Source organism: Euleptes europaea, chromosome 11, assembly GCF_029931775.1.
Source record: "Euleptes europaea isolate rEulEur1 chromosome 11, rEulEur1.hap1, whole genome shotgun sequence".
In the NCBI taxonomy this organism is placed as follows: Eukaryota; Metazoa; Chordata; class Lepidosauria; order Squamata; family Sphaerodactylidae; genus Euleptes; species Euleptes europaea.
In genome coordinates this window covers 78,597,604-78,617,151 of record NC_079322.1, presented here as the reverse complement: position 1 = coordinate 78,617,151, position 19,548 = coordinate 78,597,604, and the positions used below count along the sequence as shown (strand labels likewise).

At 48.9% G+C, this 19,548-nt stretch overlaps 1 protein-coding gene across 1 annotated transcript in view; it reads right to left on the bottom strand.

The window, feature by feature from the left end:
- The window catches only part of PTPN23 (protein tyrosine phosphatase non-receptor type 23), a 32,578-nt gene extending 14,559 nt beyond the window's left edge, over positions 1 to 18,019 (bottom strand). Inside the window, exons 1-13 of the mRNA XM_056857755.1 lie at positions 17,918 to 18,019; positions 11,602 to 11,676; positions 11,166 to 11,293; positions 8,728 to 8,804; positions 6,754 to 6,803; positions 5,928 to 6,059; positions 5,426 to 5,506; positions 5,069 to 5,200; positions 4,513 to 4,560; positions 2,863 to 2,919; positions 1,995 to 2,053; positions 549 to 628; positions 173 to 287 (exon numbers count right to left, since the gene is read on the bottom strand). Of these exons, the coding sequence (XP_056713733.1) occupies positions 173 to 287; positions 549 to 628; positions 1,995 to 2,053; positions 2,863 to 2,919; positions 4,513 to 4,560; positions 5,069 to 5,200; positions 5,426 to 5,506; positions 5,928 to 6,059; positions 6,754 to 6,803; positions 8,728 to 8,804; positions 11,166 to 11,293; positions 11,602 to 11,676; positions 17,918 to 18,001 (1,118 nt within the window). The 5' untranslated portion in view covers positions 18,002 to 18,019. The remainder of the gene's footprint in view (positions 1 to 172; positions 288 to 548; positions 629 to 1,994; positions 2,054 to 2,862; positions 2,920 to 4,512; positions 4,561 to 5,068; positions 5,201 to 5,425; positions 5,507 to 5,927; positions 6,060 to 6,753; positions 6,804 to 8,727; positions 8,805 to 11,165; positions 11,294 to 11,601; positions 11,677 to 17,917) is intronic.
- Between the last annotated feature and the right edge of the window lie 1,529 nt (positions 18,020 to 19,548).

Here is a 19,548-nt window from a genome sequence, read left to right as displayed (position 1 = left end):
CCCCAAAACCCATGCACCTTTCTATGAAGTCTTCCTCTTCCACCTTCTGGTCTCAACCAGTTCCATTTTGCTCACATGCCGAACCAAAACACTCCCGCCCTCATTGCAAGACATACAGGCCGAGGTCAGGCAAGAGCAACCGGCCCACCCTGCGCCCCCAATGCCCACTTGCCTGTACAGTGAGGATGCCTCGTGGGCGGCCATTGGGACCAGCTTGGCAAAAATATCAGGGCCCGTTACAGCCGGGTCTGTGGGGTTGACGGGAAGGGCCTTCACCAGAGGAGCGCCTGAGGACAACATAGAACAGCGTGACCGGAGATCTGGACCTCCCATTCTAGTTCAGAACTTTGGCTAGGAAAGAATCCATCCGTGCTGGCAAAACTGAGAAGCTCAAGGACAAGATTCTGTGTACTTAGGCAGATTGTGAGAGGGAGGGCAAGAAGGGACGAGCCGGTGCTTGGCTCTCGTGGCCCTTTCTTACGTGCCCAGGGTAATGCCGATCGATCACCACTCTGGGGTCAGGAAGGAATTTTCCTCCAGGCCAGTACCTTTCACTGACTGCAAGGTATCCAAAGCGGGGACTGCTTCATGGTAGATGAAATCGTTGTCCTTCTTGGCAGAGTTGAACCTGAACAGCAACGAAAGACCAAAAGGAAGCACTTAGGAGGCTGGTGCAGCCAGAGCTGGGGGTGTGGGGGGGGGGTGAGAGAGACATACACAGTTTCCCCCACTCTTCAAGCTTATATTCAAGCGAGGCTCAAGTGGATTTTAATGACCATTTGCTATAGGACAATATTCTCTCTCTCTCTCTTAATAAAAATTTCTATTTTTTTTTTTGCTGTCAAATTACAGCTGACTTATGGTGACCCCATAGGGTTTTCAAGGCAATAAACCTTTTGGGGTGGGTTCTGCTATTGCCTGCCTCCGCGACACGCCCCTGGTGTTCCTTAGAGGTTGCCCATCCAAACACCAGCCAAGGTCAGGGCTGAGAGTGTGTGACTGGCCCAAGGTCACCCAGTAGGTTTCCATGGCATGAGTGGGGATTGGAACCTGGGTTTTCCAGGTCAAGGAAGTCACACCCCTCCGTTTGCAAGACCTGAGCAAAGCTGTTAAGGATAGGACATTTTGGAGGACACTGATTCATAGGGTGGCAATAAGTCGGAAGCGACTTGAAGGCACTTCACACACATTCTCACGCAGTCTGACACCTTACCCACTACACCACGCTGGCTCTCTGCCACACTGTTATCCTGTTTCCCTCTCTATGGAGTTTGGAGTGGACTCTTTGGTTCTCCCTGCCTTCATTCTGTCTCACTATAACCCTGAGACTGAGACAGAGTGACTGTCCCAGGGCCACCCAATGAGATGCATGGATGAGTGGAAATCAGAACCCAGGTCTTCCCACTCCAAGGCCAACCCCTGGAGTAGGAATCTGAAAATACAGAGCCAGGAGCAGGGCGGACAGGGCCTGACTAGTCATTCCTGCCCTCCTGAGCCCAAAATTGTGCTAGCAGGAAAGCATTAATTTCTCACATACATTAGCTTTAGGGATCATATATGTGATGTTTACCAAGGAGGTTTCTAGCCCTCCTAGCTGTACAGTGCTACCACAGAAACCCGTGAGAAGTGTCTGAAAAAGCTGAGTTTCCAGCAGTCAAGGGGTAGGATTTTTACACACCACAAAGCCTATTTCACAACAGGAAAGCAGCCAGTCTTCCAGCCCCCTGTGGGCTGTTTGACCATCACTGCCCCCCCCAGTCTCCATGGTACTCTCTAACTCCTCCCAATTCCTTGTCAATCATTCAGAATGATTTGAAAAACCATTAAGCCAGAAAAAACAAGGAATGGGGCTTTGTTCGCAGTTCGTCTCTCTTTGCAGTGTGCCAGTAATCAGGGTGCAGAATTAGGGCTGAACAGCATGGAAGAGACAGAGCAATTTCCCCCCTGCCCCTGCCCCGGCACCAGTGTCCCCCACGCAGCTGCCACAGACTCACTTTCCTCCAATCACGTCCATGGTGAACCTCAAAGCCTCCTGCACAGTTTCAGGCTGACCCTAGAAGAAATATTTGTAGAATACATACGCACATGCATACTGACCATGTCATAGAATTACAGAGTTGGAAGGGGCCATACAGGCCATCTAGTCCAACTCCCTGCTCAATGCAGGATCAGCCTAGAGCATCCCTGACAAGTGTTCATCCATTTGCTGCTTGAAAACTGCCAGTGAGGGGGAGCTCGCCACCTCCCCAGGCAGCCAATTCCACTGCTGAACCACTCTCATGGGAAAAAAATATCCTAATATCCAGCCAGTACCTTTCCACCCATAATTTGTACCCATTATTATAAGTCCTATCCTCTGCTGCCAACAGGAACAGCTCCCTGGTCCCTGGGTGTAGAGAGGAGGAGAAATTGCAAGGAAGTCCCATTAGAAAGTACTCCAAGAGAACTACTACTCTCTCCCCTACAAAACTAGAATGTGGGGTCATCCAGTAAAGCTTGCAGATTTCAAAACAGACTCAAGGAAAAGTTTTGTCACATAGTTACGGTGTCCTCTGCTGTACAATGCAACGACAGCCCCTGACTGAGATGGCTTTAAAATGGGATTAAGCACATTAACAGACTAGAGATCTTACAATGGCTAACTGGAAGGGGTGGCACTCTCTTGCTCTCTCCCTGAATTCCAGTTGTTGGAAGAAAACAACGGGAGTCTTTGGCTTCCACACCCGGATCACAGGACTTGTGTGGCAAGTGACACATACTGCTGTGCACAGTCCTTCCAGACTACAGAACGTCGAGTCTGTGGGAATCCAGGATTTCTCAAATGCAAAATTCCAAGGGGCCTAAGCAGAGCACTAGCCTTACCTTGGCCAGTTTGATGGCTTCATTGAGCTTATCCAAAGCGCTCTGGAAGTAGACAACCTGCAAAGGGGGCAGAGACTAAGTGAGCCAAAAGCCCTCGCAAGCAGCCTTTACTGCAAACAGCAAAGAAACGGCAAGGGAAAGACAAACAGCTTGACAAACACAAAGGGAGAGGGACAAGTCAAGTCCACATGGCCAACGGGGACACTTTTCAGGCATCTGGAAGAAGCACAATCCAGTCCTCGAGTTCTTTCAACTGGGATGCCGAATGCAAGACTCGACTGGGATCAAACTAATGGCATACCAAATACAGTTTAAGGAGGACAAAACTGGCAATTAGCGTTGATCAGCTTCTTGGTGGTCTCATAACAAAAATATACTCTTTGGTAGTAAACCTAGAAAGTCTTTCTTTAAGCTACATTAGAAAATGGAATAGGGACTTGCCGATCAGTATTGCTTTAGAGGAATGGAGGTGGAAATGGAATTGTGTGGTACCTAAACTTATTCCTACAAGTTTAAAAGAAAATGTTTTAATGGTATCTCATTCCATATAAGTTAACTGCAATATACAGAAACACGAGGACCCTTGTTGGTGGCGTGGCTCATCCATGGTGGATTTTTTTTTACAAACTAGCGTATTTTTTGCTCCATAAGTCGCACTTTTTTCCTTCTCAAAAGTGAGGGGAAATGTCTGTGCGTCTTATGGAGTGAATGCCAGCTGGGCGCGTGCACGTTGGGACGGCACGAGCCGGTGTTCCCCGCCCCGACGGCCAGCTGGGAGGCGGGCGGGGCGCACAGAGCCGGCTCGTGCCGTCCCGCCGCAGACGCGCCCAGCCGGCTCTATGCAGCCCGCCTCCCAGCTGGCCGTCGGGGCAGGGAACGCCGGCTCACGCCATCCCGACGCGCGGCTCTGTGCAGCCCCACCCGCCTCCCAGCTGGCCGCCGGGGCGGGGAACGCCGGCTCGCACCGTCCCGATGCGCACATGCCCAGCCAGCATTCACTCCAGAAGACAAGTTTTTAGAGGAGGAAAACAAGATTTTTTTCTTGTTTTCCTCCTCTAAAAACTAGGTGCGTCTTATGGTCAGGTGCGCCCTATGGAGCGAAAAATACGGTATTTGATTGTGTTCAAAAATTCAGCCTTTTGGAAACTGATAACAAAACGGTGAGTCATAATATATCTCTTGATGCAAAAGTTATTCTGTTGGGTTACTTTAAAGGACACTTTGCCTTTTCGGATGCAGAACCAGTTCTGAGCTTACTCGCTTCTGCTCAATTGACAAAAGCAGGAAAACGGGAAAAGTCAGATCTTCCTTTAGAGGTGGAATTCCCCCCACCCTGCGTGGCATACTGCATTCCTCACTAAGTTAACACATTACCAAAGGGCAACAAGAAATAATTTTTAAAGTTCAGATAAATTTATTGGGTATCGGGTACAGTTTATAAGGTTTTAGAATAATAAAGTAGCTGGGAGTATGAAATGTGTTATGTGATGTATCTTGTGCAATATTTTGAAAGAAATCTGTGCCAGTCCCCTTCCTTCCTCTGGAATGAGGCCCTGCGAGCTCGCCATGCGCCCACACCCCCTCGGTGGCCCCTCACCCTCCAGACCACCCCAGCCCTTCCAGCCTCCACTTGGAGGCCAGTCGACTTACCCTCTCCCCGTACTTCTGCTGCTCCTCTGCCTGTTTCCCCATGTGCAGCTGCAAAGACACAGAAGGAACCGCCCTGAAGCAGACGGACAGAAGGAGCCCCGTCCAACCCCAGAGCCCTCGTCATCAAGGCTCCCGTGGGCACTCCCACCAGCCACAGAGTCTTGCAAGCAACCTTAAGAGAGACCTGAGAGCACTTCCCAAGCACAGTAAGGCATCTGTGGGAGGGATGGGTGGGGATGAGAGGTTGGGTTTTGCATCACTGCCAATCAAGGCCAAGAGAAGTCTTTTCTTTTTTCTTCCTTCTTTTTTTTTTTTTAAGATTTTCAATATATTTGCTACAAACTTGTTTTTGGAAGTGGTGTGCTGAGAAAACCATCAGATCAAAACAAAGCTAAAGTAAAAAAATTTTTTTAACTTAGCACAGCACTAAGCTGCTGGGGTGTGCAAAGACGCAGCCAATGGGCAGTACCACCCTGCACAAATTGAAAGGCCTAGTAGAGGACAGGGCCGGGGAAAGCCTCACCTAACAGGGCTGGTCCCTATCAAGGATACTCACGTGGGCCACAGCAGCAAAGTAGTAGATCTTCATCTGCACCAGCTTCTTCCAGTCCTTCTGAATCTTCCCCAGAAGGGAGGCAGTTTCAGAGTTCTCCAAGGCCCGGCAAGCTTCTTTGTAGTAATCCACCACCTTAAAAAAGGGAATCAGGAGCATTAATCATTGGACATGATTTTAAGGATTTTAAGTAGTTATATTTGATGGTTTTATTGTATTGTTATATGGTTATATCCGATGATGTTAGCCACCCTGGGCCCGGCTTCAGACAGGGATAGAGGGCGGGCTAGAAATCAAATAATAAATCCTAGACACCAGGACCCCCAGGCCCTCTCTCTCTCTCAGAGGTCAACGGCTCACCTGGGCACTAATCCTGGCCACCAGGAAGCTCTTGCGGTTGTCCAGCATCGACTTCTCCAGGAGGCACTCCTGAGCTTGGCCCTTCAGGGAACAAGAAAGAAAGCAAGGTGGGCACGGCCTGGCCACGACTTGGGGAGGACAGGGGGCCTCTCGGGACAGCGGCTGAGCTCTTGCTCGCAGGAGGAAACCCACCAAAAGCACTCGATCGCAAAAGAAAAACCACAAAATGCTCCGCTCTGGAGAGCGATGCAGGAAGGGGCCTAGAGGGGTCACACCCAGTCCCTATGATCCCCCTAAGTCCCAATCCAGGGCAACCGACTCTTGAAGGCCTCCACAACGCTGCCAGACCAACCCATCCCCGGGCCCTTTTCCAAGGAAGGCTTGCACATGTCGGCTTCCTTCCCTCTCCTTGGCTAACAGCGGAGGGCAAGTTCCCCAACACCCTTCCTCAGGGCTGACAGCCCAGGGCTGAGCTACCCAGGAGGCAGCCCCCACCTCTTACCAGCATGAGGTTGATGTTGAGGTTAAGGATCTGGTGGCTCATGTCGACGCTGTAGGAATGGGGGAAGTGGTCCCGCAGGTACGTGAACGCGCCGGCGGCGCACTGGAAATGGGTGCAGGAGACCTTCATGCCCTACCATGCATAGGGGAGGAGGGATGAGGAGAGAGGAGAGACACAGGGAGACAAAGAGCCAAGTTCAGCAAGCTGAGGGGCAGGAGGAACACCATTAATCCAGGCCCAGAGGGCAAGAATTTTCCTGTCTGGCAGCTGAGGGACTCCCCACCCTCGGTTTAGAGAATGGGCCATGAGGGGCTTTTGATTTCCCTCCCAAGACCCACCCACTAAGTCTCCTTTATTTGCTGCCTCCTACGATTGCATAGTCCAGCCCCTGGCAGGCCACCACACAAGGCAGGGGGTGGGATGGGGGGAGGTCTGAGCCCCAAGCTGTGCAGGGTCTGCTCCACTGCCTGGCTGTGGGCTCGACCCATGTAAACGTCCAGTTTAAGGAGACCACCAATATGTACCGACACAGCCAGAAATCTACAGTCTCTCAATCTTCTCCTTTGTCCCTGATGGATGAGCGGAGACGGTGTTCCCTGGCAGCCAGCCTTACGCCGTGCCACAGAATGCCAACCCATCTGCCTTCCTGCCCACCCTGATGCCCGTGGTGCTTAATGCATTGGGTAGACACCCAGGAAAGTGCACCTGGTAGAGCCGGCAGGATTTTTCAAATCCCCTTAAAAAACCAAGAGCCTCCCTGCTGATCAGAGGTGCCTGTGCCTCGGCCGGGTGAATTCCAGGAAGACATGCCAGCCCAAAGCCTTACCTCCTCTGACACCCGCTTGTCCATCGCCCCCAGCATGGAGTGCAAGGCACCTGGGGACGATAAAAAGGAAAGGCTGAAAGCCAGCAGTGGGTGGAGGGCCAGACAAGGCTCTGGTGAGCTGGGTTCCAGTCCCCCTCTAAAGGGAGGTGTGGAGAAAAGCCCCCCCCCCCGAAATCACCCCAGTAATTCAACCACAGGGAAGGCACTTTGTCTATGAAAAGGAATCCAACTGTAGGTTTATAGCTGGCAAAAAGAAAACTACAGGAGATGAGTCAGCTCTCTCCCAAGCACAGAGTACTCTAGAGCTTAGTTTGCAAATGGCTCTGGCCAAAAAAACTGGGTACCCAAGGTTGGGTAAAAGGGAATATGTGTGTGTGTGTGTGTGTGTGTGTGTGTATAAATACTGTAAATATACTTTATTAGAAGCGCTATGTAAAGGTTAAAAATATTTTTAAAACATTAAAATAGCACAATGGCATATCCTAAGGTTGGCATCTGTAACCACAACCAAACGCGTTTCGACCTATTGGGCCTTCATCAGTGGTTAATTAAAACCCATGTTAGCCTGCACACATTTACATAAATAAATACATATACAACCAGTTCAAACCCAACCAGGCATGTGTATAGGATGTAAAATCGATTACCAATTACTTAAACATCTGGTCAGATTGGTTCTAGTTGTAATACTGGTTAGTATATGTCTCTCACATGTACTATGTGTGCAGGTATCAACCTAGTAGATACATATACTAACCAGTATTACAACTGGAACCAATCTGACCAGATGTTTGAGTAATTGGTAATAGATTTTACAACCTATACACATGCCTGGTTGGGTTTGAACTGTTTGTATATGTATTTATTTATTCATATAAATGTGTGCAGGCTAACATGGGTTTTAATTAACCACTGATGAAGGCCCAATAGGCCGAAACGCGTTTGGTTGTGGTTACAGATGTCAACCTTAGGATATGCCATTGTGCTATTTTAATGTTTTTTTTAAGTATTTTTAACCTTTACATAGAGATTCCAATAAATTATATTTTTCTTCCACTTCTGGCCAAAGAAAGAACAGAGGGTTTATCATATCACACCTTAGCTAGATCGCCCCACCTGGGGACAGAGACCGCAAAAGCTGTACAGTATCTTCTTTCCTTCTGAGCTAGGAAGATTGTAAATGAACCTGGGGGAGATAGACTTTCAAAGTGGACATGATAATTTTTCAGGATATGAGGAAGCTCTCTCTTGTCTTACAGCTTTTGGTCATGAAGAACCAAGCCTTTACGTGAAGACTCTATCTTCACCATGTGTTGAGGGATCATGAGAGAAGCCCAAACTCTGAGAACTAAGGTAGTGGGAGAATTTTAAATGCTGCAACTATCTTCCAAGAGTTACTGTGTGTGTAAAGTGCCGTCAAGTCGCAGCCGACTTATGGCGACCCCTTTTGGGGTTTTCATGGCAAGAGACTAACAGAGGTGGTTTGCCAGTGCCTTCATCTGCATAGCAACCCTGGTATTCCTTGGTGGTCTCCCATCCAAATACTAACCAGGGCTGACCCTGCTTAGCTTCTGAGATCTGACGAGATCAGGCTAGCCTGGGCCATCCAGGTCAGGGCCCAAGAGTTACTAGGCTATCCTAATTTAACACTTGTTGGGTAAGTGTTGAGTTTACGGTGTAGAGGATTGTGTTTTTCAGCTTTTCTTTGTATCCTTGCTCAGCCTGACTATGTGTATGCTTTTTATTCATGTATTACACTTCCTAATACTTGGAATGTTCAAAGCCACACCATGCCTATTTGGTCCTGGTTCCACAAAACAGTACAGAAGACGGGTAAGGGTAATATTCTGTTTCTGATAAGACATCAGGTTGAGTTCTGGAAGCTGTCCCACGCAGGAAGAACCACTTGCCAGAGCCTCTGAAGCTGAGCACACAAGCTACAGGGACCACCTCAGAGAGCCAAAAGGATCTCACCCAGATTGTAGAGGATGCAGGCTTGCTCGTACTTGATATCCTCGTGAGTAACGGCCTTGCCAGAAAAGATCTCCGTCCTAGAAGCAGAGAAAAAGCATCATTATGGTGGAGGACCAGAATATGGTTGAAGACAAGAAGGCATCCCAAAAGAGCTCAGAACTGCCTCCCATTCCAGGAATTCCTCAGCTCAAACAGATGCCTTTGGCCAGGGCAGGGAGTCAGCTTGTTGTGGAGCACTACAAAAAAAAACTCCTATGAAATATTCTCTTAGAACAAGCAAAATGCTTCTTGGAGCAAGGTTTTTCACAATCAAAATGTAGGGCATGAAAAGGCCTTCCTTAATTTTTCCAACAGAAAATTTGGGGGGAAACAACAATAAAAACCTCTTATGTGCAGACAATATTTTTTAAAACATTGTCGAAGGTTTTCACGGTCAGAGTTCATTGGTCCTTGTAGGTTATCTGGGCTGTGTGACCGTGGTCTTCCAAGACCACGGTCACACAGCCCGGATAACCTACAAGAACCAATATTTTTTAAACTCCTTTTTTGTTTAAATGAAAATAATTAAGGCAACAAGTAATATGACAAACTGTGTTTCATGATAAAGAGTTCAGTGTTGGCACTGATATAAAGTTTAGCTTTAAAATATGTTGGCAGTCCAACCTATTGTGTCACAGAGAGTTTCTGTCCAAATAATACACTTTCTTTTCTTTACTACAAAATGTGTTTTCTACCTTCAACTATTATTTTTTCCTAACCCAGATGTCAGAAATTAAAGATGCATGTGCTATAGCAGCACAGAGTACAGCAGTCTGCAACCCTTTCTCAAATACTGGGTACACGTTCCACTTTTTCTTACAGAAAATGAAAACATTTACGCTTTTAAATTCAACAAATATTCTAAATAGTACAATTTTATATGCTAACTAAGTTATAATAGACCTGAGCAAGGCAGTTAACAATAGGACTTTTTGGAGGCCACTAATTCATATGGTTGCCGTAAGTTGGACGCAACTAGACGGTACTTCACACACACAAGTTATAAAGTATGTATCTAATTATGTTCAATTAGTAAAAGAAGTTTAGGTTTGACTGGAAAGTAAGTATTGCGTGTGTGTGTGTGTGTGTGTGTGTGTGTGTGTGTGTGTATATCAATCTTCCCCAAAATCTTTTTTCATAGGGAAAAAGCTTTCCCCTAAGGGCTGGAAACTTCTAGAAATTTTACATCTCTACCGTTACATATTGCCTGGAAATCTGAGACATGGCTGCCTGTGTCGCAGTAGCGATGATCTCATCCCCAGTATAAGGAGACACCTGTTAGCTATCTCATCCTTTGCTTGCAGTTTTTAGGCCTCAGAACGTATTTTAGCTGATGTAAGCTGGGAAAGTTTGGAAAAGTTCTGGTCTACTATCTAGCTATTTCAGAAATGTGTTCATCATGTATTAAAGTGAACAGATTTGTTTGTGCTGATTTTGCTTATTATAATAGCCAACCAGGTACTTAGAAATAGTCACGACTGTGATAAGTGACTTCAGAGATTAATCAGATAGATTTCTCTATAACTATGCACGAGTCTGAAGACCAAATCAGATTTTCCTTGGACTTAAGCTCAGCTATCAGAGATTGAAGGACCCTTGCTTAGTAAGATATAGGGACCCTTTTGGCTTATTTGATATTCCTTAAGAGCAATGAATAAGAGACTGAATTCTGATTTGTTCTAACAGACAACTAGTTTTAATATGCATTAAAATAATGTTAGGAGAATTTATTGTGCTTGCCAGTTTAATTACATTCTGTTTAAGTTCAATGATTTTAGTTCTCTATTTTATACTGTCTTGTTTAATAAAACGAACCTTTCCTTTTTTTTAATAAAACAAAGATTCACACTGGTGTCAATTCATTTGCTGGTTACCTGAATAGAGAAACAAAGGACCTACGTCCTGAGAAATAATATTGTCCCAAAAAGCATTCCTTGGATCACACCACCAGGGCTCACTTTTGGCCACCAGCTAACCCTCCCTTCTTCATCCATGTGGGCCATCTGACGCAGAATGTAAACGTGCCATGAAGGAAGAGTGCCACTCTTGTATCCTGGGGGTAGGGTTGCCAACCTCCAGGTGATAGCTGGAGATCTCCCGCTATTACAACTGATCTCCAGGTGACACAGATCAGTTCCCCTGGAGAAAATGCATGCTTTGGCAATTGGAATCTATGGCATTGAAGTCCCTCCCCTACCCAAACCCCGCCCTCCTCAGGTTCCACCCCAAAATCTCCAGGTATTTCCCAACCCAGAGCTGGCAACCCTACCTGGAGGGCATCCTCCTGGCATGCCATTCAAGCCAAGGCAGCCAGCCCCACCTGTCCACCTGCCTGGGCCACGGAGCTTCGGGGAAGAATACCAAGTGGGCCCCACCGTCCTCAGGCCTCTTCCACTTACCAGGTGATGGGGACAGCTGCCTCATGCTCCGCCCCCATGGGGATGCGGCTCTGCAGGTAGTGGAGCTGGCCAAAGTATTTCCGCAAGATGCTGCAGCCCTCAAAGTCCCTGGGCACATTGACGGCGTTCTGCAGAGAGGAAGGAGAGCAGTGGAAACCAAAGGATGCCGGCAAAGAGCAACACCCCTGTGACAAGGGTGCCTACATATGGCCAGCAATGCATTTGCTGCACTAAAAATCATCCGTGAGAAAAAGCCTTTCCTCCAAAGTTTTCACGGTGCCTGGTACCCTACAGGCATGGCATCAGGCTTGGGGGCAAAACCTGATAGTTCAGCCCCCTCCCCTTGTGCCTTCGTCTTATTCAGCTTGGCAGGGGGCTTATTGCTAAGGGGCATGGTGCCACTTTTAGTCATTGCCACAAATCCGGACAAGCTCACCTGCCTGAGCTGCTCCAGCTTCTTCAGCTCTTCGTTGTAATTTTCGGGGTTCTCACCATAGTTCTTCAGGACAAACTGGAGGTAAGGGGTGGGGGGAAGAGAAGAGTTGTAGGTCACCTCTGGGGAATTGTTAACCTGATAGAAGAGCTACACCCCTGGCCCCACACAAGGGAGGGCTGCAAACGGTCCCGTCTAGAATTGCCTCCTGGGATTGAATCCAAAAACACACCCCTTCAGGGCAAGAGACCATTCCAAGATTGCATGGAACATGCCAGCAAAGATGTGAATGGGGGCTGACTCTTCAGAAACACCCTTTCAGACATGGTTAACCCTCCCACCATCCACAATTAGCTCAACTAAGAAATTATTCGACCAAGTTTCCACATGGAAGCAGGTGGTTTAGCTTATGGTTTCAATCATTATGCTCGTAACAAGAAGAAACTGAGGCGGTAAAGAGGACAGGAGCGGCAGTAGAAAGAGTAGAATGCTCTATGTAGCATCTAAAGCTGCAGCCCTTCAGTCTTCCCAAACCTGCAGCCCACAGGACACACAAAACCCCAACCACTGCCATACTGGATGCTGGGGCAGAGGGAAGCAAGCTCAATAAAACTGGACCAAATGATCAGAGGGGGGTTTCCAGGGGGTTTATTTGAGCCAACACCAACATTTCCAACTCTTTGAGCATAGAGAAGGGTCACTGGGGGAGGGGAGGTAATTGTTCAGACTTGGACTAGATGACCCTTGAGACCCTTTCCAGCTGTATATTTCATGTGTCAATTCTGAGGCCACCTCTAATAGATATACTACAATCTACACACTCACTTCCTTCCAAAAAATTTAACTGTATATAATCCAATACATTTGTTTACTTAAAATCAGGCAAAGAACATCCAGACTGGGTGGTGGTGGAAAGTGCTGTCAAGTCACAGCCAACTTATGGTGACCCCATAGGTCAAGGAAAGAGACGCTGGGAGGTGGTTTGCCAGATTGTACTTTCTTGTTAAAACAAAAAACCCTGACTTCCATAAGTGTGTTACATTTAATTGCAAAGAGCCAGAAAGCTTTTAACTGGACACGAAGTCCAGAACGAACGTCTTGGACAGGCGTTTATTTGGATGTCTTCAAAGTTCTGACGCAAGAGGGATTACAAAACTCAACATCAGAACTCGCCTGAATTCAGCCTTCAATATAATGCCATTGGATCTTTCATAAAAATCACCAAACTGGGACGAGAGTCCACCAATGCTCCCCCACAGCCTCAAGGGCACTACCTGCTACAGCCAGGTATAAAAGGGTTCCTCGTGAGGATGCTCCTAAATGTTCTAGAACGGAGTTAGACGTAAATAAATAGACAAAATAAATATGATGATAACAGGACTAAGGAATGGGGTAAAGAGAAGGTGGTGGGAAGGTTGGAGCAGACACTGCTGTGTCTCTCCACGCAATCCTCATTTAAAACAATGGACCCTGGACTGACCTGGAACAAACCTGGGCTACTGAACAGTACTGATCTTGGCATGGAGGGGGGTGACCAGCAGGTTTTAACATCCCCACGAATGCAACCACGGTTTCTGTCTGCCACGGAAGAAGCCTGCACATTCCTTCGCTGATCAGATTAAACATATCACTTATCCTACTTTGTTTTCTCCTCCCTCTGAGACCAACCTGACCTGTCGGCCCTGCCAGACTTAAACGGCTTGATTTCCTTGGTTACAAAATAAATTAGTACTGGGAACTGCTCAGTGGGAGACCAAGCTTTGTATACAGAAGGCTGGCAGGGTTCAGTCCCCAGAAGCTCCACTTCAGAGATCTCCAGCAGACTTTCCTCCACCTGGGACCCTGGAGAGCTGCTGAATGTGGTGCCAACGTGGTGCAGTGATTAGAGTGCTGCACTAGGATTGGGGAGACCTGGGTTCAAATCCCCACTGTGCCATGAAACAAACTGGGTGACCTTCAGGCAGTCGCTCACTCTCAGTCTAATGTACCTCCCTGAGGTACATGGACCTCCCTGAGCTCCATAGAGGAAGTGGGGGATAAAAATGTACTAGACAGACTCTCCATACTATTTAGGTGAACATTCTCAAGGCTCACCAGTGAGAGGGGAAGACCTTCCTCTCCAGAACAGAACAGCCTTCCCTGACAGCAGATAACCATGAGGTAAGATCACTGAACAGATCATCCTAGTGGATGAGAGTGGACAATTTCAATAAGGCACATTTTTTACCCAGACTGTGTACATGCAGCACTTTGAATACTCAACACATATCCCATAAGCACTGTACCAAAAGACCTGATTCTGCTGGCTTTTCTTCTTGGAAACTGGAAGCATCCCCGTTCTATCCATCTTTACTCATTTCAGTGGGATTGACCTGGAAATAAGTCAGGTTTAACCATTTCCCTTGGACCCAAAGAGGTACACTTCCTTAAGCCTTTCCTCTCATGCAAGAATCCCCACCTGCTTCTCAGCTCTCCTCCAAACGCTCTCCAGTTTCCCTGCATCCCACTTTCGGAAAATGAGGTGACCATAAATAGGCCCAACCCGCCCCCCCCACGGGAAGCCCAAACCCCATTAAAGAGAGCCAAGCTACGGCATCTGCACCATTCCTGCCAATGCACTCTCTCTCAAAGAGGTTGCGCACATCAGTAATTGTGAGAACATCAACAAAGAATGTGGGGATGGGGTGAGTGTAGGCCCAGAGACAGGGCCTCCACCAACAGTCCCCTCAGTCAGAAAGATGGAAGCTTTGAAGGGGGGTCCCTCCCCAGGCAAGGAGGCTTAGATGCCACAGGAAGCTCTGCTCATGTAATTGACACGACTTCCCACAGCACATCAAACAAAGGCTTCACAGAATCAAGCCATTCCTCCCAGGCAAAGACCGCAGGAACAGCAGTATAGTGGGGAGTGGGGGGTGGAAAAGCATGCATAGAAGAGGCCTGAAAGAGAATTTGGAACCAGGTAGGCATGAAAGATAAGAAGAGGACTGAATACAGAGGCGTGATTTGTCATTCCTGGGGCGGGAGCAATCCAATGGAAGATGCTGAGTCAGGGGGTGAGTAAGCAGTCCCAAGATTAGCACCCATTCCTCCCCCTTCCCTTCCAGCTATGCTCACACTTCTCCCTCTGCTGACCAGACCAGAATTCTCTCATCCCATGACCCCTTGACCCAGGTGAGCCCTTTAGACATGTGGCCTAGGACTGACATCTGACCTCCTCTGAAGCAAGTCTGCTTCAGGTGGGTAAGATCAGCAGCTGCCTGGACCCGAGCACTGCGTTGTGGCTCCTGTTTTGTGGAACAGCCTGCCTGAGGGTAAGGCAGGAAGGCTTCCAGGCTTTTATAGTTCCTCAGAATGTGTAAAACAGAACTGTTCAGGAAGTCATATTTATAAAGGGAATGAGGCTGTCGTAAAATGGAATTGTTCAGCAGGATGCTTTCAAAAAGGGACAAGAGCTAAGAGTTTATGGTAATATTTACTCTGTGCATTTCTTGCTTTTACTGTTTTCTAATTTCTGCAATCCAGTTTCTGCATTTCTTACATCATGTCTTATACTGTTTCTACTGCGACGTTTTCTACCTTTGCATTCCAACCTTATTACAATGTTTATTATACGCCTCAGACTGTTCCTATTGCATTGCTAAAGTTTATAATCCGCCCTAAGCAAGAAACGCTAACTGTAAATAATTAAACATAAAATTAGTCTTAGGAGACACTGCAAAGAGCACGCTGACAAGGACAGCTTGTCACAAACTGTTGGGAATGTAGGTCTCCTTCTAACCATATCTGTTCCACAAAGGTGCATACATAGCTCTTCACATGCGGTCCTGAGCACGTCACCTTCTTTAAGGCACAAAGATCTGGGGACACTTTTCCAACTCTGGCCTTAAAAACAAAATTCTGAAACCCCCCAGAAGCCACACACTGGGCAAAGCAGGAGCTCTTCCCAAGCCTGACTGAGATACTCGGGCACGCAGACACAACATGAATAGGTGAAGCTGCTTTCTGCTGCCTTGGTCCATCAAGGTCAGTCTTGCCCACTTAAACTGGCAGCGTCTCTCCAGGGTCTCAGGCAGAGGTCTTTCACATCATCTACTGCCTAGTCCTTTTTTAACTGGAGAAGCCAGGACTGAACCTGGGAACTTCTGTATGCCAAGCAGAGGCTCTGATGCTGAGCCAGGTTCCTCACATGAAGCTGACTTATAGAAAATCAGAAAGTCAGCATTGTCTACTCAGACTGGCAGCAGCTCTCCAAGGTCTCAGGCAAAGAACTTTTTCCTCATTACCTGCCTGGTGTGTTGTTGTTTTTAAAAACTGGAGATGCTGCCGGGGATTGAACCTGGGCTCTTCTGCATGCCAAGCGGATGCTCTACCACTGAGCCACGGCCCCTCACACGAAGCTGCCTTATTGGTCCATTGAAGTCAGTATTGTCTACTCAGGCTGGCAGCTGCTCTCCAGGGTCTCAGGCGGAAGCCTTTCACATCACCTACTGCCTGGTCCTTTAAACTGAACATGCTGAGGATTGAACCTGGGACCGTCTGCATGCCAATCGGATGTTCTTCCTCTCAGCCATGGCCCCTCTCTATGAAGCTGCTTTATTGGTCCATTGAAGTCAGTACTGTCTACTCAGGCTGGCAGCTACTTTCCAGGGTCTCAGGTGGAGGCCTTTCGCACCACCTCCTGCCTGGCCATTTTACCTGAAGATGCTGCCAGGGACTGAACCTGGGACCTTCCGCATGCCAAGCAGAGGCTCTGCCACTGAGCCAAGACCCCTCCCAAACAGCACAGGACACATGAAGTTGCATTCCACTAAATCAGACTATTGGTCCATCACTGCCAGTCTTGTCTACTCAGACTGGCAGCAGCTCTCCAGGGTCTCAGGCCAAAGTCTTTCCCATCATCTACTGCCTGGTCCTTTAAACTGAACACGCTGGGCGTTGAACCTGGGGCCTTCTGCAGGCCAACCTGGGGCCTTCTGCAGGCCAAGTGGATGCTCTTTGTCTCAGCCATGGCCCCTCCCTATGAAGCTGCCTCATTGGTCCACTTATTGGTCAGTATTGTCCACTCAGGCTGGCAGCTGCTCTCCAGGGTCTCAGGCGGAGGCCTTTCGTACCATCTCCTGCCTGGTCCTTTTAATTGCAGATGCTGCTGGCGTCTGAACCTGGGATCTTCTGCAGGCCAAGCAGAGGCTCCATCCAAGCAGCTGATGATCTGGTGGCCCATCAAACAAGAGGAAGCCTTGAAAAGGAGCGGTGCCTGAGGGTCCACTTTGGGGCCACTGCTCCCCCTCACAGGTGCCAAGAGGAGACTGGAGCTTCTAACAGTTAGAGCGGTTCCTTGGTGGAACAGGCTTCTTCGGGAGGTGGTGAGCTCCCCTTCCCTGGAGGTTTTTAAGCAGAGGCTAGATGGCCATCTGTCAGCAATGCTGATTCTGTGAACTTAGGCAGAACATGAGAGGGGGGGGCAGGATGGGTTGCATCAGTGTTTGGCTCTTGTGGCCCTTTCTTGCATGCCCAGGGTAGTGCTGATGGCCACTTTGGAGCCAGGAAGCAATTTCCCACCAGGCCAGATTGGCCAGGGATCCTGTGTATGTGTGTGTGTTGTGCCGTCAAGTCGCTTCCGACTCATGGCGACCCTATGAATGAAAGTCCTCCAAAATGTCCTATCTTTGACAGCCTTGCTCAGATCTTGCAAATTGAAGGCTGTGGCTACAGGGATCCTGTAGGGGTTTGTTTGTTTGTTTGTTTTGCCATCTTCTGGGCATGGAGTAGGGGCCACTGGGGGTGTGGGCGGGGGAGGTAGTTGTGAATTTCCTGCATTGTGCAGGGGGTTGGACCAGATGACCCTGGTGGTGGGAGGGGCCATAGCTCAGTGGTCGAGCCTCTGCTTGGCATGCAGACGGTCCCAGGTTCAACCCCCAATGGCATCTCCTGTTCAAGGGACTAGGCAAGTAGGTGATGTGAAAGACCTCTGCCTGAGACCCTGGAGAGCCATGGAGAGGAGCCATGGCTCAATGATAGAGCATCTGCTTGGCATGCAGGCGGTCCCAGGTTCAACCCCCAACGGCATCTCCTGTTAAAGGGACCAGGCAAGCAGGTGGCGTGAAAGACCCTTTTCTGCCTGAGACCCTGGAGAGCGGCTGCCGGTCTGAGCAGGCAATACTGACTGGGATGGACCGAGGGCCTCTGACTCAGCAGAAGGCAGCTTCACGTGTCCCTTCTATGGAGGGTCGTGCCCCCCCCCGCCCCCAGGTGCCGGGCGCTGCTCCCTCGTCGCCCCTCCCCCCCGCCCCTCGGGAAGCCCCTCCCCCCCTCCCCTCACCTTCTTGACGGCCTGGTGGAAGCCGAACTCCCCGGCCTCCTTGAGGTCCAGCCAGATCATGGGCATGCGCGGCACGGCCTCCATCGCGGCGGCCACCGGGAGGAGCGGGGTGGGGCGGGGCGGGAGAGCGGAGGCAGGCAGGCCCCGCCGGGGGAGGCCGGAGCACAACCGAGCGGCCTCCTCCGCCTCACACGCTCACTTCCGGCGCCCCGCTCGCTCCCCCGCCGGAAGCCAGGCGTTTTGCTGCCGCGCGGCCCGATGGGAAATGAAGTTCCTGCTCTTCCCAGGCAGAGAGGAGTCGGCGGGGCGGGGCCTCAGGGAGGGGAGAGCGGCCACGCCCCTCGGCCCACCAGGCCACGCCCTCTCCCCTGAAGGCTTTTGACTTGGCCACGCCCCTGCTCGCCCTTGGGGCCTTTCATGGGCCCCGTTTTGGTTTTTTTTTTAAAATATGGCTCCGTCAGTAGGGTTGCCAACCTCCACGTGGTGTGGAAATCAAGAAAGTAGCACAAGACAATTCTCAATCCTTATTCAGTCTTACTTTGCCGTCCAGATGCAAGGAAAGGGGACACTCCTATGTGCATTGACTGAACAGTGCACAAAAAGATTGAAGGCTTGAAAAAGACTGCACGAAATGGAATTATACTGGATTTCCATTGCCCTTCATCTTGCTTTTGCGACCTACTGATGCACTTTATGAAATTTCATGCGGACTCTATAAGGACTGAGTATTGTTCCCGTGGTTCACTCATGCACCTTATGAAATTATTTATGTAGACTGAATAAGGATTGAGAATTCGGGCTCATATTTGTATTGTAAAGCCCTTATTGAAAGTTGGGGTCTTAATTACCTATGTGATACTTTTTTGCTCCAGAATTTTGTTCTTTGTATGTTTCCAATACATATTCTTAATAGCACTAATTGCTATAGTTTGGTCTTCTTATTATAGAAAGAATTGTCTTGTGCTACTTTCTTGATTTCCACACTCCCTACTTAGCACTTGCAAGCCGTTTTTTGATTACTAACCTCCACGTGGTGGCTGGAGATCTCCTGCTATTACAACTAGGGTTGCCAGGTCCCTCTTTGCCACCAGCGGGAGGTTTTGGGGGGGCGGAGCCTGAGGAGGGCGGGGTTTGGGGAGGGACTTCAGTGCCATAGAGTCCAATGGCCAAAGGGGCCATTTTCTCCAGGGGAAGTGATCTCTATCGTCTGGAGATCAGTTGTAATAGCAGATCTCCAGCTAGTACCGGGAGGTTGGCAACCCTAATTACAACTGATCTCCAGGCAACAGATCAGTTCCCCTGGTGACAATGGCCACTTTGGAAATTGGACTCTATGGCATTATGCCCTATTGAAGTCCCTCCCCAAACCCCACCCTCCTCAGGCTCCACCCCCAAAATCTCCAGATATTTCCCAACTGGGAGCTGGCAACCCTATCCATCGGTCGGGGAACACCTGTATCTTATAGCAAATAGTAGGGTTGCCAACTTCAGTAGGGTATGATGCCATAGAGTCCGCCCTCCACAGCATCCTTTTCCTCCAAGGGAACTGATCTCTATTATCTGGAGATCAGCTGTAACTCTGGGAAATCTCCAGGCCCCACCTGGAGGTTATGGAAACTGTAGTACTTAGC